General features: G+C 36.2%; 1 protein-coding gene across 1 annotated transcript in view; it reads left to right on the top strand.

Annotated features, from left to right (window-relative positions):
* LOC120626564 (inaD-like protein) overlaps positions 1-18,147 on the top strand; it is a 232,822-nt gene that overhangs the window by 25,088 nt on the left and 189,587 nt on the right. The window contains exons 2-5 of the mRNA XM_039894120.1: positions 5,133-5,331; positions 6,539-6,676; positions 9,259-9,423; positions 16,824-16,994. Of these exons, the coding sequence (XP_039750054.1) occupies positions 5,329-5,331; positions 6,539-6,676; positions 9,259-9,423; positions 16,824-16,994 (477 nt within the window). The 5' untranslated portion in view covers positions 5,133-5,328. The remainder of the gene's footprint in view (positions 1-5,132; positions 5,332-6,538; positions 6,677-9,258; positions 9,424-16,823; positions 16,995-18,147) is intronic.

Below are 18,147 nucleotides of genomic sequence, written 5' to 3'. Positions count from 1 at the left end.
TGTTACGACAATACACGCATTGCTATTTAGCCCCAAAGTAAGTGTAGCTTGAGTTATGGGTCATACTAAGATAACTGATGAATATTTTTTTTTATAATATACCACCAATATAACTATTCACACACATTCGAAAACATTATGGAAAACCCCAGGCATGCAGGTTTCCTCACGATGTTTCCTTCACCGTTGAAGCAAGTGATATTTCAATTGCTTGAAAGGCACATAACTTAGACAAGTAGGAGGTGCGTGCTGGGAATCGAAGTCGGCCTCCCGAAAGTGAAGTCGACGTCCTACCCACTATACAATGTAATATATAAATAAATACCTAGATACTCAAAAACGTTTATGTTCATCACACAAACATTTTCAAGTTGTGGGAATCGAACCCACAGCCTTTGACTCAGAGAGGGGTCGCTGCCCACTGCGCCAATCTGATTATTATACTTATTGCTTGGATGCAGTCAATTCCAATATCATCTGTCACAATAGAATAAATAATAAAATTATGATGATTTCATCCTGTCGATAGTTTTTTTTTAATCCACTACAAGTTATTCTTTGACTGCAATCTCACCTGGTGGTAATTGATGGTGCAGTCGAAGATTATAGCGGGCTAACATGTTAGAGAGTATGGTAGTCACACCCCTAATTAGTTTCTACGCGACATCGGACCGGAACACTAACTCGATTAGCGGCACGTCTTTGTCGGTAGGGTACAAGCCACGGCCGAAGCCTCCCTCCAGACCAGAGATAATTAAAAAATTATAAATAATGCCCAAAACTGCCCCTGTAGGGAATTGAACCCGGGAACTCCTGTTGAAACAAACTTTCCACGTGTATTTTTAATGATTTGATTAAGAAATAACACGAAGTAAATCGCGAGAAATCGCCGCTACTTTATAATAAATATTAATACGGTTTATGCTAAGGGTTCTTTGTGCATTTTTACCCAGAAAGAGACGGTGACATACTTCTTTTCCCAAGAAGATTACTTTGATAGCTACGAGCCGACAATACGAAAGACCAATAGATTTAACAACTTCATATCCACCTGCTTAGTTCGCGTAGATCTTTGGCCCAGTTTCCAAATGCTCTAATACAAGTGAATGTGTTATTTTGACCTGATTGTCTTTTAGTTTGGGAGCCGGTGGCTGGAATTAATAAATCGTTTTTGTTTGATAAAACTGCTTCACTGTCGTAAAATTATAGGATTTGCGAGACATTTTTCTTTCATTTTTTATACCTACTTACTTACTAAGTACTTATACCATAAATGAATTCTCAGGGATCACCTGAAAATCAGCGTCATGTATTGATAATAATAATTATTATTTATTGGATCAAAAAGGTTACACAGAATATCAATACACAATAAATAGAAAAAAAAGAATATGATACAACACAAAAATTGGTAAACATATTTGTAATGCTGAATTCACATTATATTGATACTAGCTGACCCGTGCAACTTCGTCTGCACCAAATCGGTTATTACCAGAAAACACGAATAATGATATTTTCTAAAAATGAATCCTAGCTAGATCGATTCCGAGATTCCAATTATATATATCTACAAGAATTGCTCGTTTAAAGATATAAGATAAGATTTGCCTCATATTATTGATCACCTGTGGACCCCGCACTAGGCGACCTGTATCGTGGGGCCCAATTAATAGATTGCCAAAATTGATTGCTCGGCCAGAAAAGAGAAATTTATGAAGGTGACAATCTATACTTATAATAAAACTGTAACTGGAAGATTTCTGTACATTTAATATATTTTGAAAATTTTGACCAGGGGATGCTTTATAATCGATACTGAGTCCAAAACAGATTTTTATTTAATTTTTGTCTGTCTGTCTGTCAGTCTGTCCGGGTATCACGTAAGAACTGCTGAACGGATTTAAAAAAAATTATATAGGTATAGTAGTAGCTAATATTCCGGGTCAACATATAGGATACATTTTATCCCGATAAACAATAAGTTTCCTCCGGGAAGTGGGATGAAATTTTTATCAATTTTACTTCATAGCTCCGTTAAATTAGAACCGATTTTAATAATTCTTTCTTTATTTGAAAGTGTTACTATGAAGCATTTATTGTCTAATTTTAAGAAAGATCTGATAAATATTCTCGGAGATAAAGGGCATAACTCTTCACTGATAACAGTAAGTAACAAGGCATATAGGACAAAGAATGCATGCGTACCGTTCTACTAATATTATAAATGCGTAACAAATACAATAATATAAATATTAAGTTTGATAATATACCTGCAAATTCATTTTTAAGTCGCTTCGCATCGCTTAGAAGTTGCGACGGGTATAGAAACGTAAAAAGCAAGAAAAATGCAGCGGGCCGCCAGCGGGAATAACATAGGTTGAAAATAAAACTGGTCCTGGTTGGTAGCGCTGCAATTCGTTTCCAGGTTTTTTTAAGATATTAAAACCTCTAATAACCGATTCGGTGCAGACGAAGTTGCGCGGGTCAGCTAGTCGTAACTAAGTGTGTTGAGCCAAAATGTTGTATATTGTATGTGCTAATAATACATCCCCCCGATGCGTAGGTGTTAAGCTTAAAGTGCCCGTAATTACACCAGCAACACGCCCTTCAGACCGGAACAAAGCTACTTGGCGCCAGAAGTGCGCATTTTCAATGTACGCGCTCTGTTACAAAAGTTCTACTACTACTTATACCTGCTGCTACTGCGTCCTCTTTCAATATATAGAGTGATTTCGAGGTTAGCACCACGCTGCCCTAATGCAGGTTGGTGGGTTATTAAAACTAATTAAAATCACTGGCACAGTCACTACTGCGTCAGTATGCGGACAACACGCGATTTGTGTTAGTGAAACATATTTCAGCTTTATTTCTCTATCGTGTAAGGAAATGTGCGTAAACGTGACATTAAAATACGATACACAACTCTTGACTTTTTACACATAAAAAATTCGTTATTAATTTTCTTTTTTTTTTATAAATTTAAGACAACACACATCTAGCCTCAAAGTAAGCGTAGGTATGGGTTCTAAAATGAGTGATAGATATTTTTATGATTCATATATATAAATACTTAAAATATACATATAAACACCCTAAATCACTGAAAAACATTCATGTTCATCACACAAAGATTTTCCAGTTGTGGAAATCGAACCCACGGCCTTGGGCTCAGAAAATAGAGTTTCTGTCCACTGAGCCAATCGGCTGGCTTTGCCACCCTGTTAATTCCTTATCAATTATTCTAATGCTTCTGTGGATTATTTCTTATCTCGACGAACGATTCATACGCCGAAATTGCTACCCGCTCCGTATCTACGCATCTACGCTGAGCGTGTTATTGTACGTATATTGTACAACAAGCGGGCTTTGTAAATTGATACCGTAAGTTATAACTTATAACAGGTTAAGGTACCTATGGTTGAAACAATGTACTATATTAAACACATTAATTTATTTATTCACTTTATTGCACAGCCAAAAACACATAACGATTTATAAAAGACGGACTTAATACTAAAGCATTTTTTAACAGCCAACCCTCGGACGTGCGACAAAAACGAATGAGGGCCAAAACCTCTAGGAAGTAAAGAAAATATATATATATTTAAATACACACACGTAAGATATAGAAATATATATATTCATATATACATTCATTAAAAAATCGGGGTTACTACACGATTGATGATTTTTTTTCTTTGAAGCAGGCAGCTCAGCTTTCATCTCTCTCAATATAAAAAAATGTTAAGCTGTAAACTGATCTCGGCAAAATGCAACTGCTATGTTTCTTGCCGACTTCTCGGTAAAATCTGTATTCCTAACTGGTGGTAGAGTCATTACAAATAGACAGATTTGTTTCAATATAGTGCTCATAAAGTGGGCTAACTTAAAAGTAAACGAATTTTGAATTAGCACCACTTTTGTAATTTTAGTATCAATTATGACTAACTTACAAGCTTTATTAATACAGCTACACATTACTACTAACTACAGATGGAATTTTTAAGAACGCCCCGATGATACTATTTTAATAGGTATATATTATATAATCCGAATTTGGACAAAAACACAAGTGGCTCCCTATTCGCCGTTGCCGGGATTTGCATGTACTTTCGCTTCTGTACTGTGTTTTATTTCATTTAAAAACTCCTTCTTATCTTAAGGAGAAGTTTACTTTTCTGGGAGTGCAATCCGATTTAAGATCGTGTCGCGCGCTGACTCTGAGTATGCCTTTTCATAGAACTAAGTTCTATGAGCACTCGTTTACAGTGCAAGCCATAGCGCTGTGGAATGCGCTCCCAATCGACATAAGGCAGTCTAAGTCACTTTGTATTTTTAAGAAAGCTGTCAAAAACCACTATAGTTTGCATTGAAGACGACTTGTAATAGTATTTACTGATGTTAATGTATTTATGATATGTTATAGTATATATTACTTTATAATTTTTTTTTTTTAATATTTAATATATAATATATTTGTGTAATCTAGTTTAAGTATTAGTATGTATTTTTTTTAATATGCACAACCTGCAGTATGTTATCCTTTTGTTTTCCTTATCCTAAGGTTGCCTGGAAGAGATCGCTACAAAGCGATAAGGCCGCCTTTTGTATACTTCTTCTGTCTGTGTTTTCTTTTATTCTTCTTCTGTATTTTTATTTGTGTGCGAATAAAGAGTATAAATAAATAAATAAATATATATATAATATAGTAATTAAACTATATAATTAGGTTCCTTCTTCATCTTGCTACCATCGAACTGCAAGGCATCGTAAAGATCTGCACCGTAACGTTGTTGATGTCCCTTGGACTCGTACAAAGCGTTTTGCTTCCTCGCTCCTAATTCGCACCACAAAGATCTGAAATGCCCTTGCGGCTTTGGTCTTGCCCGATACCTTTAATATAGGTTAAAATGTAGAGTGAATAGGCATCACCTAGCCAAGCGCGCTCTTCTTCGCATCTTAGGCCGCACCATCACTTATTTTCGGGTGTGATTGTGGTCAAGTGGTAGTCTATTGGTAAAAAAAAATGCATGCCTGGAACTGAACTTAGTTCCGCGGAAAGAGAGGCTAAAGCCCAGCCTAGCCACTAGGTTATTACTGATACACTAAAATAAATCTCTTTGTTACAGGTTTCTCATCACCAAAATGTGCAGTGCTACATACAGTGACCAAGAACAATAAACATGTGTTAGTGCGCGCGATGTGTTGTGTCGGTGTGTGCGTTGGTTTTCATGTGTGTGGTGGGGTGACTTGGTGAGGATGGAGAAAGTTAGCTGATCGAGGAGGCGGCCGCGCAAACCACGCAAGCGGCTTATTGGGCGCATCATGGTAAAACGACTACAAACTAACAATAGCATGGTTTTTGTATTATTCCACTTTAAGTTAAGTTAAGCAAGCTAATATTAATAAAAAAAGGTCTTGGTACTGAAAACTAACTTGCACAGCGAGGCATGGTGTAATTTATAATTTCTTTAATCCTTGTACTCCATGCCAAACATATCTTCGGCAATGTACCCTCTACGCACGTTTCAGGATGGATAATACTCATTTTAAAGTCAAAATCTCAAACACAACGGATTTTCCTGCTTTTCGCGGAGTATGGAAAAATTAAGCGTAATTTTCATAATATTTTAGTTCATTAGTTATACTGCATAGCCTCAACAAAATACCTACCAAAAGTTGTGGGATAACTTCACCATCCACGCGTAAGCAGTTAAATCCCGTAGTTGAGTCGGCAATACAAGGTTTTCTCGTGCGTCCGTACGTTGCTCTTTTAAGGTTTAGCGACCAATGTTTGTTTGTTCAATGACTCAGTCCAAACGCGGTAGAGTAACAATAAGTCTATGGTAAAACTTTTATATTTAGAGCGAGCACACAGGCAATTAACGCCTGTTTCATTTTCGCTCCCGCTGGCTCATTAGTAGACCTTTGTGAAGCTTAGGATGAATTAGGACACTGAATTGTAGCTGCAATCGTGAGATTTTAAAATTTTCGAGTTTCGTTTTTTCGAGTAATTTAATTCATTCGTTGGCTAATTGTAATTTCTATGTAGGAACTGAAATTTTGTTAATACACTTTTTTTACTCTGCGAGGTATTTGAGTAGTCTGTTATATCACGATGGTGTTAAGGTGAAGTCTTAGTTATAATGTGCTGAAAATTGGGGTTTCAAAGCATTTTATCCTTGAAATGGTGACATTTTTTGTACTTTGAAAGAAATACATGATATTTTTAAGACTAAATTAGTTCACCTCGCGGGTCAAAATAGCAGCATAAAAAAATCCAATCATAGCTCTTATATTTCAAACCATTGTATCTCTTTAGAGAAAGGTATTCACTCTTAAAATACAATCTCATTGTATTATATAAAACTGGAGAGTTTGTTTGTTTACTTTAACGTACGACACCCTCGAGAAGCAGGGCAGCAGAGAGACAACTGTATTCTGAGCTTTTGTCACCATAAGGTTTAAATATTTTCTAAATGTAACATTTATTACTGCTTTAAAAATATAGTACTAAGTTGTCATAACATTGCAGCAGGTGTTCGGCGAATGGGCGCAAGTGGAGGTGGTGGAACTGGTGAATGATGGCTCAGGGCTGGCGTTCGGGATCGTCGGCGGGCGGTCTTCGGGCGTCGTCGTCAAAAGCGTGCTGCCGGGTGGCGTGGCTGATAGGGTATGCTCTCCTAGTAATTACATATTATTTTATCCAACGCAATGCTCGCACTGACAAGTTAAGAAATTTGTCAACGCGTTCGCGCCCTAACTTAGCTAGTTAAATTAGATTAGTAGGTACTTGTTAGTTAGGCAGGTAAAACATCCTCATTAAGAAACTAAAAGAACCATTAAAAATTATGAATTTTAACAAAGAATTATAATTTAAATTGAGAAAATTAAAACTACCCCAGAAATGACACCAGAAAAGTTGAAAAATTATAAATTAATAAATAATAAATAAATATACTACGACAATACACACATCGCCATCTAGCCCCAAAGTAAGCGTAGCTTGTGTTATGGGTAAAAATATTCAGTCATCAGTCTGAATAGGTAATATACATAAAATACTTATAATATACATATAAACACCCAGACGCTGAAAAACATTCATGTTCATTACATAAACATTTTCCAGTTGTGGGAATCGAACCCACGGCCTTGGACTCAGAAAGCAGGGTCGCTGCCCACTGCGCCAATCGGCCGTCAAATTCCCCAGGGATCGAAGCCAGGACCTCCCATTTTTAAATCCATAGCCCTCTACTGCGCCAGGAAAAACCTTTTAAACAAATGTGATTTATTTGACTCATTAATGGTGCTCATAGCATATTGCAGATATTATGTTTCAATTCTCATTAATCTGATGGAGGTTGGCACCCGCCTTCAAAAGTGGGGAATGCACTTCATTCAATTAAAGCTCACTGCGTCGTTGAAACGGCTTCAGTCTACATCCATACAAACTATAGACTATAGTAGAGTAACGCGACAAAAGAGATCGAGTTTGTATATTCAAACATTGTTTTTTTTAACAAACTAGAGGGCACAACCAGAGCGCCGTAGAAAGCACTGTTTCTGTACTTCAAAATAATGACGAAAAAGAATGTTTTTGGTAGGTTTTATGCAGCGATGTCATTTTGATAAATTGTGTGGAGACAACTAACCTCAGCCATTCCATTGTTGGGGTGGTTTTATTTTTATAATTTTTTTGTTAAAATTTATTATTTATTATGGTTTTATTAGAAGAAGAAGAAGAAGAAGAAAAAGTCTTTATTGCACATACAAATATAAAATCAGGTTAACAAAAAAAATAAAAAATAAAAACTATACATATGCACAAAGGCGGTCTTATCGCTTGGAGCGATCTCCTCCAGACAACCTTTGGTTGAAGAAACATATGAGAGAAAACGGGATAGTGCAATAATTAAATTGTGCTAATTATAAACATTACATACTAATACTACATATATATAGTAAAACATATATTTATATATTTGTATATAAATATCAATATATATATATATATATCAATATATAAACTTAAATACATATTACTATTTAAACATACACATAAAATACATAGATATTTTGCTACATATTAGACAGGAAATAGTCTTTTAACCGTGATTTAAAGATGTTTAATGATTTGGACTGTCTTATGTCCCTTGGCAGCTCATTCCATAAATTAACCACCTTTACCGTAAAAGACTTGCCATACGCCAATGAACGACTAGCAGGAACGTGTAACAAGCTGTCGTTATTAGCTCGCAGATTTAAGTGAACATTGCTACCAAGAAAGGTGAATCGCTCTTTCAAATATGGTGGAGTTTGTGGATAATATAAAATGGAGTAAAGGAGAGAAAGAGCGTGTAAGTTTCTACGAGAACGAATTGGTAGCCACATCAATTGAGCACGATACTGATTGATTAGTTTCTTATGTTGATATTTTATTTTTGCGTCTATCTTCCAAACTAATCAGTGCCTATCTATAATATTTTTTAAATAGCTGCACATATTTTGAATCAACTTTTAAGTAGATACAACATTCGTTCGTTTCTATTCAAGTCTAGGTTATATAACAAACTCTCTAACGATGTAAAAGGATTATCTGTACCTAAATTTAAGAAATAACTGTTTGACTACCTACTTGAACAATGTTTTTACAATGTTAATGATTTTTTAGTAAAATGTAGGATCTGACTTTCAAATTTTTTTTTTCTATTCATAATCGTACAAAATTTTAATGAAATAATTAGTAATAACTACAATCCAGTAACTTCAATTAATAAATATAAATTGTAATAAATATTATTACAAAATTTTTGCACGCCATATTCCTATGGCAAAATGTAAGCATTTTAAAATGAACGAACACCAAAACTTTACCACATTTAGCAAATAAAGATGATTTTATTTGAAGGAATCTATAATAATACACAAAAGGAAAGTAAAAAAAAAACTAAGTATACAATATATAAATATTTGTTTTTATATTGCTTCATACTTTTAAGCTTTATTCTCTAGCATATCCAGCCTTGGCATCATAGATAAAAGACTACAACCGATACTCAAAGTCATCTCATTAAAAACATCTAATGAGGGCTCGCTACTTTATGTAGAGTCCCTTGAAAAGATCAATACAGGCTTATATAAGACAAGTTTAGCAAGGAACTATGTCAAGACAGCAGCGTAGGAAAGAAAATGCTACAACCGTATGTTAACCGTATTGCTTTAATGTATTTACTGTGCTTATTTTCTGTGCAGGATGGTCGACTACGTAGTGGCGACATGCTGCTCCGGATCGGGGCGGTGTGTGTTGTGGGGATGTGCGCGCGTCAAGCCGCCGCCGTGCTGAGACAATGCGGGGCGTGCGTCCGGCTGCTGGTCGCACGACCAGCGCACAGCAACGTACTCCAACCAACGGTGCAGGTCAGTATATCTACCTGTCACTGACTTCCATTAATCGCTCCAAAGTCAAAAATATCTATATTCAAGTAGGCCCATAGGTGGCACTTTTGATGCGTACGTAAATGAGAATTACACGGTAGTGAGATGATGGCGATTACCATATTGGTAAACTTAAAACTAAAGATACGAGGGTTCCAAACGCGACCTGGTCCATGAAGAAGCCCACAACAAACTTAGCCGGCTGTTTCTTTTTGTTATCACCATCTCACATTGTCATTTAAAATTATTAGAAGAGCAACCTGGTTAGAGCAATAATAAACACCCAAGCTTTTTTTCTTTCGGTATTCTACAAGATATTTATTTATTTATTCGTAATCAACAGCGTTACAATAAAAATATATTTATAAATAGTTTCAGTTAAAACTAAGACCACAGAGATGACATAAACATAACTGTTTGAAATAGTACGGTCTCGGATTTGACATAAACATAATTAGATATTTTGAATAAATAAATATGTGAAAGAGTTAACAACATAAAAGTGTGAATAAGACGTAAAGAAACAAAAAAAACAATAAAGGTAACATTTTTACCACCGAACCGCGAGGCATTTTAAGGATCTACTATCAAACGTGGTTGGCATACCTTGGAGCTTGAGTACTATCTCATCTTCATCCCATTAACCCACCGACTACTACAGGGAACAGTCTTCTCACACGCTAGCCCATTAATCAGCACTGAAAATTCGGCACATAAAAAAAAATATAATATAATAAAATGCAATAAATTGGTTACGTCATGTTATCAGTTATAAACTTTGTATCGGAAAGAGCGGTACCTCCAAATACAGATTGTTTCAAACTAGAGGTCTTAGCCTATTGTTTTGTAATAAAATTGAGACACTTAAAAAATAAATTATTTTTCATTTTCATTTTCATGTCGCTATTCCAGTGCGTAGACTTCACGCGCTTTTGAAAACATTATGGAGAACTCTCAGGCATGCAGGTTTCCTAACGATGTTTTCCTTCACCGTTAAGTGATATTTAAATTATTTAGAACGCGCTTAGAAGTGCGTCCTGGGATTCGATTTCGGCCTTCCGAAAGTGAAGCTGAAGTCCTAACTACATTTACTAGGTACTATCTACCCGATACTAAAGGTCCAAAGTTTTTGTGACAGAAGTCGTCCGGGGAAGTATTACAGCATGGCTGTGTTCCGACCTGAAAGGTTTTAATTTTGGTGGTGTTAAACCACATGTGCCGAAATTACAGGCACATGTGGTTTAACACCTACGCATCAAGTTGTCGGCCTCAGTTAAGTTAAACACACACATTAGCTTTCTCACTAATGAAAATAATAATATTAATCAACTTGTTTTAACTGCTATAATTCCATTTACGTATTAAAAATATTTTTTTCATTTACATAACAAAATATATAAGTACACTTAAAAAAAAGACCGATTTCCATTGCTATATATTCATTGGCGTACGGAATCAATCGCCATTTTTGTTTACCTTCGGTCAAATACGGAAACTTAGCGTTAACGTTTAGTTTAAACGTTTGTTTGTTCTCATACCAATTCACGAAAAGTTTTTGTCGACTGACGGCATATCAGTAGGAAGGTATCGGCGGAAGGAAAGGGAAAAAAGAATATAAGAACTTGCTCCAAACTGATGTCCCTTACATATTCTAACATTCTTATAAACTAGATGTGCCCTGCGGCTCCACCCGCGTTATTTTGGGAGGCAGCGTACTGCTACAAAGTCTACACCTGTAGTCAAATAATATGAGATTTTTAGATTTTTCTACAAACATTTTTTATCTTACGTAATTTTTTTTTTAATGAAAAGTATCCTATATTATTTCTAATACCTTCAAGAATATGTATAAAAAGTTTCCGCTCAGTAGTTTTTGCGTGAAAGTGTAACAAACAAACTTACATTTACATTTATAATATTAGTAGGGATGTGTCTTTGAGTTGCTGGAAAACTTTGTAAGGAAATCTGCATACCCAAAGAATTTTCTATAATATTGGCCTGATAGGAAACCCGTGCTTATTGAGTTAGCTGGTAATGTGTTAATATTGAAGATTTTTCATTTAATTGCTACGTGGAATAGTTTTTTCAACCAATCATCATGGAATTTATTGACGGCTGATTGGCACAGTGGGCAGGGACCCTACTTTCTGAGTCCTAGGCCGTCGATTCCCACAACAGGAGAATGTTTTTGTGATGAAAATTAATGTTTTTTCAGTCTCTGGCTGTTTATCTGTATATTCGAAGTATTGATGTATATTATTCATCAGTCATCTTAGTACTTATAAAACATGCTACGCTTACTTTGGGGCTAGATGGCGATGTGTGTGTGCTTATTGTCGTAGAATATTTATTTATTTAGTAATTTGACAAAATCTACATTAAGGTGAGCGTAGCCACGGGCAAAAGCTAATAAAAATACGTTTCCAAACGTATAAGAATTTTCGCTGGCACAATTTCTTAAACCTTCCTTCTTCCAATTTATAAATGTGACAAATATTTCCTAGTGGTTTGAAGCGCAGATAATATATCTCGTATTGGCAAGCGGCCATCTTAGTTTGTCGACAAGCAACGTGCAAGTTATTGTGCCCAGATATGTGTCTAACTCCAGCCAACTCAGCTCAAGTGTCTAATAAAGTTCTTCCACCAGAATCTTTTAAAATGAGAAGTTTAATATTAGGAAATAATAATTTCTTACTAATGGGCCGCATTACTAAGAACACTTCTGGGTACTCGGTCTCAAAACCCCTTGGTTATAAATATACTATAAATTTAAAGACAATACATACATCACCTAGCCACAAAGTAAGCGTAGCTTTTTTATGGGTACAAAGAAGACGAAGAGATGAGTATTTTAATGAATACTATACATAAATACTTATTATATATAGATAAACGCCATATTTAACTGTAGGTACTTTTACCAAATACTTATAGAGCAGAGTAGAATTCTCAAAAGCTGCCATTATTAAAATCTTGTTCACGTAGAAACGCTAAAGTAAATTGCAAGAAATCAGAGTGTAAACTTCACTTCTCGCTGATTTAAACTTTTCTCCCAAGTACATGGCAGTTACTAATTGTATTGCCTCAAGGGTCCTTTTTGGAATTATGAAATTTAAATGTTAACCAAAATCCGGTCGAGAGAAGTGAAATAAGTAATTAAATTAGAAGACTACGGTGATACTACTAATTATGAAAAATATACTGATCCTTTCTGTACATGTGTCTGTTTATGCAAAAAGAAACCCTGCTTTCTTATATTTTTATGCACAGCCGTTTTCATGTGGTACTTAAAATATGTAGATTTCATAAACTCCCATTTTTCAGTGCTGACTTCGTGACAAGTTCGTTTCTTTTTAACAGGACTCTTTTTTTTGACCATTATTTCCAACTGATGTTTTTTTGAATTATATTAAAATAAGTTTACTATCTGTTACAGTAAGTACCTACTTTCACGTAAAGTGAAATGGATTTATAAATTCATTCAGTTATAAATTAAAACGCGATATTTCGAGCTTCAATAATTAAAAGTAACGTTAAGGTTAAACGGTTTTATGGAGTCACCGCAATTATCAAACAATTGAATTAGCAAACGCATTTTGTAACAATGGTCTTGCTTTTATGAAATAAGAACTACTAAAGTAATTGCTTACTTAATTTATTTTTAATCGACGACCCGCCCTAGTTTTGGCACGTGTTTCATAAATATTAAAAATAATACAACAACAAAATATATGTAATGATGATGGAAGCGGTGATAGCGCATTGAGTCCGAGCTCGACTTCACTTTAGGGGGCCGAGTTCGAATCCCAGCACGCACCTCTAACTTTTCTAAGTTAAGCGTGTTTTGAGTTATTCAAATATCACTTGCTTCAACGGTGAACATCGTGAGGAAACCTGCATGCCTGAGAGTTTTACATAATGTTCTCAAAGGTGTGTGGAGTCCACTAATCCGCACTGCCAGCGTGGTGGACTACGGCCTTAACCCCTTCTCATTGTGGGAGGAGACCCGTGCTCTGTAGTGGGCCGGTGATGATGATGATGATGATAATGGTACGTAGATACTTAAGGTTTTAAGTGTTTTTAATTGAGGTTGAAAGAAGTAATGAATAGATAATCTATGTTGTTCTTCACAGGAAGGAAATGTTGTTTTTGAGCATATTTCTGACTAATTTGTTGTCCGCCTTACACGATTTAGTAATTTTTTTAGATAGAAATAAAAATGACGAAGCTCTCTTGGACGAAAATAGTTTTTTTAAAGTTTTTTTCAGTAAATAAAACAAAATATCGACATAAATAAAAAAATGCAAATGCAGACAACTCAGTATATTGGTTGTTTAAATGATCTTTTTTAATTATATATAGTGATATTTCCACCACGTATAAATAAAAATGACTAGCAAAAATAAGAAAAAAATATGTATGATACTCTCGGCTACTACAGTGCATCAATAATTGCAGGAATGGTTCACCTGATGGTAAGTGGAATGCCATCGCCTATAAACAGAGCAGCACCTCACAGGGCATGCAAGGAGCACGTCCTGTATCATACCGCCCTGTGTCCATGAATTTGAGGCTTAGGTGTTAAGCTTAATGTGCCTGTAATTACACCGGCAACCCCGCCCTTCAGAGCGGAAAACAGCATTGCAACAATGCTGCTTAGCGGCATAAATAAACATATCGATAGTACTTCCCTTCCGTCCAAAACAAAAGAGTGCAAACACACGAAGGAGGCCGTACCAGATCTCAACCCACGATTAACAACAAAATTACTGCAACTAAATCGGTCTAAACTAAGGACAGTTGTATGATAACAGGGCACTGCCCACTAAACAAACACCTCTTCATTTTAGGTATAACTGACAGTCCTCTCTGCAGAAGATGAAGACGTAAGAAACACCGATACACGTAATCCTCCAAGGCTCCTCAGCAACACTCCATGAAGCACTCGGCGACATCGGCGGCCTGCTAAGTTTATGGAGCGAGCTCGGCTGGCTGGAGTGATCCAGCGGGGAGCCGCATCAGTGGCCATACGTACAACGGACGGTCCCAGACCAACCAAGTGCGGAAAAGGCCCAGGAACAGAAAAAGAAGAAGAGGTACTTCCCTGGATGAGCTCTGTCACTAAAAATCTACTTATACATGTTTTCTTTGGCATAAACAGTCATTACATAGAAGTGACTTAATACATCAACAGTCTTATTATATAACCGCGTGAGTCAATCGAGAAGCTAGAATATATCTACATCATAATCATTGTGGCTAGCACCGTGTACCTACTGTTATTTTGCGTGTTATACTGAGTTAGAAGCTGTCATTATTTAAGTAGATACATACACACATACAACCATTCATAAATCCTCACAAGTTTCGCGTTTATAATATTAGTAGGATGGTACGCATGCATTCGATCGCTATCCCATATGCCTTGCGACTTACAGTTATTTCTGAAGAGTTATGTTCTTTATCTCCGACAATATTTATCAGATCCTTATTAAAATAATACCATACATGCTTAATAGTAGGTACACACACACTTTTAAATAAAAAAGAATGATTATAATTTAACGGAGCTATGACGTAAAATTGATAAAAAATTCCCGTAGGAAACTTTTTGTTTATCGGGATAAAAAGTATCCTATGTGTTGACGCAGAATATCAACTACCACTACACCAAATTTTATTTAAACCCGTTTAGTAGTTTTCACGTGATGCCCGGACAGACAGACAGACAGTCAAAAATTTAATAAAGATTTGTTTTCGACTCAGTATCGATTATAAAGCATCCCCCCGGAATTTTTTTCAAAATATGTTGAATGTACAGAAATTTTCCAGTTACAGTTTTATTATAAGTATAGATAGAATAAACATTGCCCAAAAAGTAGATTAATTTATAACAGTAGAAATTTTACAGTAATGCAGTAAGTGATGAGAAAAAAGAATAGGTACATGATTATTAAGAACAGCATAGCAAGATATAGTTAAAGGTAAGGGATATATATATATATAAGGGACATCAAAAGCATTTTATAAAAGATGCAATTTTAATTTTCTTTAAGGAGCTAAAAAACAGGTTCACGTCAAAACAATCATCGGTATATAATCTCACAGCGCAAAAAACGTACCTAACAGTAACATGTGTAGTTTTTATAGAAAAATAGCGGCGAAATAAATATCATCTTTAATAAAATATTTATTGCAAATTTTATTTCTTTTAACTGTATTTATTTCGCTTCTGGCAACTAGGTAAAGAAACTCGAATAATGAACACAGCAAAGAGTATCGAAAAAAATTACCATCCTATTTTAGGGGTCAAAAATGTCTACCACCAGCTCCTCGCTATAGAGTGGCCGTACAAAGCGGCCAATATCCGGATAATGGAAGGTTGCCTGTCACGCCGGAAACTAAACGCCCGCCAATTACTCGCGCCCGATGGAATACAGTTAGCACGTTTTGTTTTACCTTACACCTTCGAAAAGGTGCGTTCCATTAAAACTAAATTAAGGTGGCCGGCTCAGTAAATTATCAAACTGTTTAAAAAGTTTAAAGTTTACACAAGAATATTTTTACAGCGCCAGTTTTAATCACATCGAATCTCCAGTTATCTCTAATTCAATATTTTTTTTCAACCAGAACTTAAGGCTGTCAGGCTGTCCCGCTGATGATATTTATTTAAGTTGAATTATAAATAAAAATATAAAATAGAAGCGGTGATAGCGCATTGGGCTCCACTTCATTTCAGAAGAACGAGTTTGAATCCCTAACTTTTCTTAGTTATGTGCGTTTTAAGTAATTTAAATTTCACTTGCTTCTGGAAAACATCGTGAGGAAACCTGCCTGAGGGTTCTTAATAATGTTCTCAAACATGTGTGGAGTCCACCAATCCGCACTTTGCGAGCGTGGCCTTAACACCTTCTCATTTGTGGTAGGTGACCCGTGTTCTAAGCCGGTAATGGCTTGATGTGAAGAAGAAAAAAACAGTAAAAACTCAAAAGTAACTATAATTCAAAAAACCCAAATCGGAACCTGTATATTATAGGCCCAGTTCCATCACCACTCACAGTATTATATACCTAATGTGCTAATGCTTCGTCTGATTATTTAAGTTTTGCGAACTCCTTAACTTGCACTTTTTAAGATACTGAGCTAAATAATTACGAAAGTCAAGAAAAGTAGGGCACGCCACTAGAGAGCTATGATGAGATGATGAAATGTCTACCCATTATCACGTCTATCTCTACATATAGAAAACGGGTAACGGATAGATATAATTATCTCATGGTGCGGATGCTACCCCTACCGGAAATCACCCATAGCCTTCAATCTATTGAACCTTCACTAGACCATTGAGCCTTGTAATTCGATTTGTTTATCATGTTACACAGTCGCTGGGTGCATCTCAAGCACCGATCGTCCCATCGCGCTTGCTTACTGACCCAATCGAGTTGGAACGGGGCTTGGCTGAGGCGGGGCACGATGGCTTTGGGGCACTTTGCGAGGACACCACACCGCCATCGCCGCCGCCTACGATCATTGAGGAGAGGTTACATCATAGGGTGAGTTCTTTATGTCACGCTATTACTGGGAGCGGTTTATGAATGATAGAGTTATAGCAAGGCTTATCTGTGGAGCTTATTAGATTTTTAGTACTTACCGCAAACAGCACTGCCTTCGCTACCAAAAAATGCAGAAAGTTTACATACGAATGACTTCTTATTTCTAGGATAATTCTAAGCGCTATAGTTATTTGTTTATACTCTTTATTTGCACAAATCAAGTTAAAAAAAAAACATAGGAAGAATAAAAAAAACACACAGGCAGAAGCGGTATATAAAAGGCGGCCTTATCGCTTAGTATCTCTGCAAGGCAACGTTACGATAAGGAAAACATGAGATGAACATGAGCTTGTTTACTGAGCTCGGCTAAGACGGATACGAGTGAACTTATTTTTGATATATACAAATAATGGCGCGCCATAGCGGCAAAATCGACCCATACGCCGTCACGGTAAACGGCATGACGTTATCGTATGGCGCTTCTACGCCACTGCGTTTTAGTATTAACTATATACTGTCCAGTATATAATTAACTACATGCTGTCCAGTCTGTCAAGACTGTAACGACTAAGAAGAAGATATACTGTAATTTATTGACGAAACTCATTTTTCAATTATTCTCAATATTTCTCGTTAAAACTTGACTATAAACTCTTTTGGAGCATTTTACAGAAGATCGCCTTCGCTGCCCTTTGCTATCACCAAATAGGTGAGGTAACCAAACCAAACCAAACGCGCGACCAATCAAAGCGCGCGCTCGAGTGGGTGTCTTTAGATTGGCCGCTCGCAGGACGCAAACTTGAACGCCGTTAAGGATGCAGCGCAGGCCTTCGCATCGCACAGGGCATGTTTACGAGACCTAAAACCGCGGCCTACCATCACTAAGTCATGCATCCATTTCTATCAGCCTTGGGAATACACCTTTACATTCCTCTATAAAAAAAGAGGCTTTGACACTATTTGACCCGTAACATCTCTCTAGTGAGAGCGCATGCAGAGAATCTCTCTAACACTCTGTAATTAGTGCACACGTCCCTGTTTTAAATAACGAAAAGCAAGATTTACCTCACTAATTTCTGGGTATTTAACTTTGCCGTGTGAAAATTTGAGCTTTTCATTCCTCGTCGTAAATGAGAGATGTGCTTTTGCTACT

This window comes from Pararge aegeria, chromosome 1, assembly GCF_905163445.1.
Source record: "Pararge aegeria chromosome 1, ilParAegt1.1, whole genome shotgun sequence".
NCBI classification, from domain to species: Eukaryota; Metazoa; Arthropoda; class Insecta; order Lepidoptera; family Nymphalidae; genus Pararge; species Pararge aegeria.
This window is presented reverse-complemented; position numbering and strand designations above follow the sequence as displayed.